The following is a 4,193-nucleotide window of genomic DNA, read 5'->3' as shown; positions in this document are numbered from 1 at the left end:
GTTGGGTTTTGGGTCAAAATCGATGGGTTTAGAGTCAGAATCCGTGGAGATGGGGTCAAAATCGATGTGTTTCTGTCCAACCCCCATGTATTTCGGGTCATAATCAACGGGGTTTGGGTGCAAATCAATGGCTTTTGGTTTCCAACTCAAGGGCTATTGTTTTCCAACTCAACGCTTTTCCTTCCAACCCCCCCCCTCCCCCCCAGGGCCTCTCCTCTGGCCCCCCCCCCCCCCCAACCATGGACCCATCTCCTCTGCTCCACGTGGACTTCCCGGAGCTGCCGGGCGCGCTGTTGGCCAAGCTGAACCAACAACGCCTGGCGGGGCAGCTCTGCGACCTCTCCATCCACGTGCGGGGCCGCGTCTTCCGCGCCCACCGCGCCGTCCTGGCCGCTTCGTCGCCCTACTTCCACGACCAGGTCCTGCTCAAGAACGTCAGCTCCGTGGTGCTGCCCCCCGTCATGGACCCCGGCGCCTTCGAGACCGTCTTGGGGTCGGCCTACACCGGGCGCCTCTCCATGGCCCCCGACGCCGTCGTCAACTTCCTGACGGTGGGCAGCGTGCTCCAGATGTGGCACATCGTGGACAAGTGCACGGAGCTGCTCAAGGAAGGGCGAGCGGTCCCCGGGCCTCCTCCTCCTTCGTCCTCCTCCTCCTCATCCTCATCCTCGGCGTCCTCGTCCCGCGCCCACTCCAGCGCCGCGCAGTCGCCGAGCAGCACCAACTACTTCAGCCCCCACCATGGGGCTGAGCCCCACAAGTGCCCCTCTTCCAGCCAAGGGGGTGGCGATGGGGCGGGCGACGGAAGCCACCCCCGACCCCTTTACGCCCAGCCCAGCATCGTGCCCCACAAGCAGTGGGTCTACGTCAAGCAGGAGTGGCTGCAGGAGGACCTGGTGTTGACGTGCGAAGAGGACGAAGACCCCGTCGAAGGGCCCGATGCTGGCCACGGCGCTGAAGGGGGCGGCCCCCAGCTGAGACCCCCGAGTGCTGGCCATGGGGCTGAAGGGGTCGGCACCCAACTGAGGTCCCCCAGTGGGGCTGAAAGCAGGGCTGGGGGGCCCAAGGTGAAGGCCCCCGATGCTGGCCACGGTGCTGAAGGGCTCAGCACCCAACTGAGGTCCCCCGGCGCTGTCCACGGTGCTGAAGCCATCGGCACCCAACCCAGGAGCCGCGATGCTGTCCATGGTGCTGATGGGCTCAGCACCCAACTGAGGTCCCCCAGTGCTGTCCATGGTGCTGATGGGCTCAGCACCCAACTGAGGTCCCCGAGTGCTCTCCACGGTGCTGATGGGCTCAGCACCCAACTGAGGTCCCCGAGTGCTGTCCAGGGTGCTGATGGGCTCAGCACCCAACTGAGGTCCCCTGAGGCTCACGGGGCCGGCACCCAACTGAGGTCCCCCAATGCTCTCCACGGTGCCGAAGGCCTCAGCACCCAACTGAGGTCCCCAAGCGCTCTCCACGGTACCGAAGGCCTCAGCACCCAACTGCGCTCCCCGGACGCCGACGGGGCCGCCCCACACTTGGAGGACCAAGTCCACCTGTGCGAGTCCTCCGCCGACTTCCCGCACGCCTACGATGCCCTGGAGGACTCCTCCTCCTCCTCCTCCTCCTTCCTCCCGTCGCGTTCCTTGCTCCCTATGGACATGCAAGGCAACCCCCTCTTGCTCTTCCCAGCCCCGTCGAGCGCGGAACACGGCGCCGTCCAGACCGCCTCCGTCGCCGGCGACGGCAACAAGATCTTCTTGTGCCACTGCGGCAAGGCCTTCTCGCACCGCAGCATGCGGGACCGGCACGTGAACATGCACCTCAACCTGCGGCCCTTCGCCTGCCCGGTGTGCGCCAAGCGCTTCAAGATGAAGCACCACCTCACCGAGCACATGAAGACCCACACGGGCCTCAAGCCCTACCAGTGCCACGTGTGCGCCAAGCGCTTCATGTGGCGCGACAGCTTCGTGCGGCACCGCGGCCACTGCGAGCGCCGGCAAGGACGGGGGGGGGGGGGGGGGGGGGGGGGTGGGGGTGGGGGTGGGGGGGGGGGGGGGGGGGGGGGGGAAAGGGGAAGGGGGGTGGGGAGAAGGGTGAAAGACAGGGGGGGGAGGGGGTGGTTGGGGGTCCGGCGCGGAGGGGCGGTTGGGTTGCATGAGGGAAGGGCCCGTCACGTGTGGACCGGTGGGAGACATCACATCTGGATGTGGGGGGGGGCGTCACATCTGGACCTAGGGGACCCATTGCATAGGTTCCATCACATCTGGACCTATGGGACCCATTGCATCAGGTTCCATCACATCTGGACATAGGGGACCCATTGCATCACATCTGGACCTATGGGACCCATTGCATCAGGTTCCATCACATCTGGACCTAGGGGAGCCATTGCATCAGGTTCCATCACATCTGGACCTATGGGACCCATTGCATCAGGTTCCATCACATCTGGACCTATGGGACCCATTGCATAGGTTCGATCACATCTCGACCTAGGGGACCCATTGCATAGGTTCCATCACATCTGGATCTATGGGACCCATTGCATCAGGTTCCATCACATCTGGACATAGGGGACCCATTGCATCAGGTTCCATCACATCTGGGCCAATGGGGACCCATTGCATCAGGTTCCATCACATCTGGACCTAGGGGACCCATTGCATCAGGTTCCATCACATCTGGACCTAGGGGACCCATTGCATCAGGTTCCATCACATCCGGACCTATGGGACCCATTGCATAGGTTCCATCACATCTGGACATAGGGGACCCATTGCATCAGGTTTCATCACATCTGGACCTATGGGACCCGTTACATAGGTTCCATCACATCTGGACATAGGGGACCCATTGCATCAGGTTCCATCACATCTGGACCTATGGGACCCATTGCATCAGGCTCCATCACATCTGGACCTAGGGGACCCATTGCATCAGGCTCCATCACATCTGGACATGGGGACCCATTGCATAGGTTTCATCACATCTGGACCTAGGGGACCCATTGCATCAGGTTCCATCACATCTGGACATAGGGGACCCATTGCATCAGGTTCCATCACATCTGGACCTAGGGGACCCATTGCATCAGGTTCCATCACATCTGGACATAGGGGACCCATTGCATAGGTTCCATCACATCTGGACATAGGGGACCCATTGCATCAGGTTCCATCACATCTGGACATAGGGGACCCATTGCATCAGGTTCCATCACATCTGGGCCAATGGGGGCCATCACATCTGGATGTGTGGGGGCCGTCACATCTGGACCTATGGGACCAATTACATCGGGTTCCATCCCATCTGGATCAATGGGGTCCATCACATCCGGATGCTTGGGTTCCATCACATCTGGACCTATAGGATCCATCACATCTGGACATTGGGCGCCATCACATCAGGGCCCATCACACCTGGACATTGCGGTGCTATCACATCTTCACACGGGGTTCCATCACATCTGGGCCCATCACATCTGCACATTGGGTTCTATCACATCTGGACCTATGGGACCCATCACATCTGGATGCTTGGGCTCCATCACATCTGGATGCTTGGGTTCCATCACATCTGGATGCTTGGGTTCTATCACATCTGGATCTATGGGATCCATCACATCTGGATGCTTGGGTTCCATCACATCTGGATCTATGGGATACATCACATCTGGATGCTTGGGATCCATCACATCTGGACCTATGGGATCCATCACATCTGGATGCTTGGGCTCCATCACATCTGGACCTATGGGATACATCACATCTGGATGCTTGGGATCCATCACATCTGGACCTATGGGATCCATCACATCTGGATGCTTGGGCTCCATCACATCTGGATCTGTGGGAGCCATCATATCTGGATCTATGGGATCCATCACATCTGGATGCTTGGGTTCCATCACATCTGGATCTATGGGCTCCATCACATCTGGATGCTTGGGCTCCACCACATCTGGACACTGGTACCCATCACATCTGGATGTTCGGGTCCCATCACATCTGTTCCCACCCCATCAGGATACCCCTCCCCCCCCCCCCATGTACCCCATAATATCCCCCCAACCCCCAATGTCACTGTTGCTGTATGTGCCCCTCCCCCCCCCCCCCGGTCACGTGACCCCCGCATTGTAATCGACGTCGCTTCGTGATTGGTCGCCTTTAATTAACGCTGATGAACGCAGAGCGGAGCCTCCTGGG

At 60.2% G+C, this 4,193-nt stretch overlaps 1 protein-coding gene across 1 annotated transcript; it reads left to right on the top strand.

Moving 5' to 3' along the window:
- Window positions 1-239: 239 nt before the first annotated feature.
- On the top strand, window positions 240-2,006 carry ZBTB22 (zinc finger and BTB domain containing 22; the record flags this gene model as incomplete). Its single annotated transcript, XM_062626762.1, has 1 exon — window positions 240-2,006. A coding segment is annotated over exon 1 (1,767 nt), but the record flags the coding sequence as incomplete, so codon positions are not given.
- Window positions 2,007-4,193: the final 2,187 nt, after the last annotated feature.

This window comes from Pezoporus occidentalis, unplaced genomic scaffold (genome assembly GCF_034315485.1).
Source record: "Pezoporus occidentalis ecotype Australia unplaced genomic scaffold, CSIRO_AGI_Poc_V1 ctg2979, whole genome shotgun sequence".
NCBI lineage: Eukaryota > Metazoa > Chordata > Aves > Psittaciformes > Psittacidae > Pezoporus > Pezoporus occidentalis.
The sequence above is the reverse complement of the archived record's forward strand: the minus strand, read 5'-3'. Positions and strand labels throughout refer to the sequence as shown.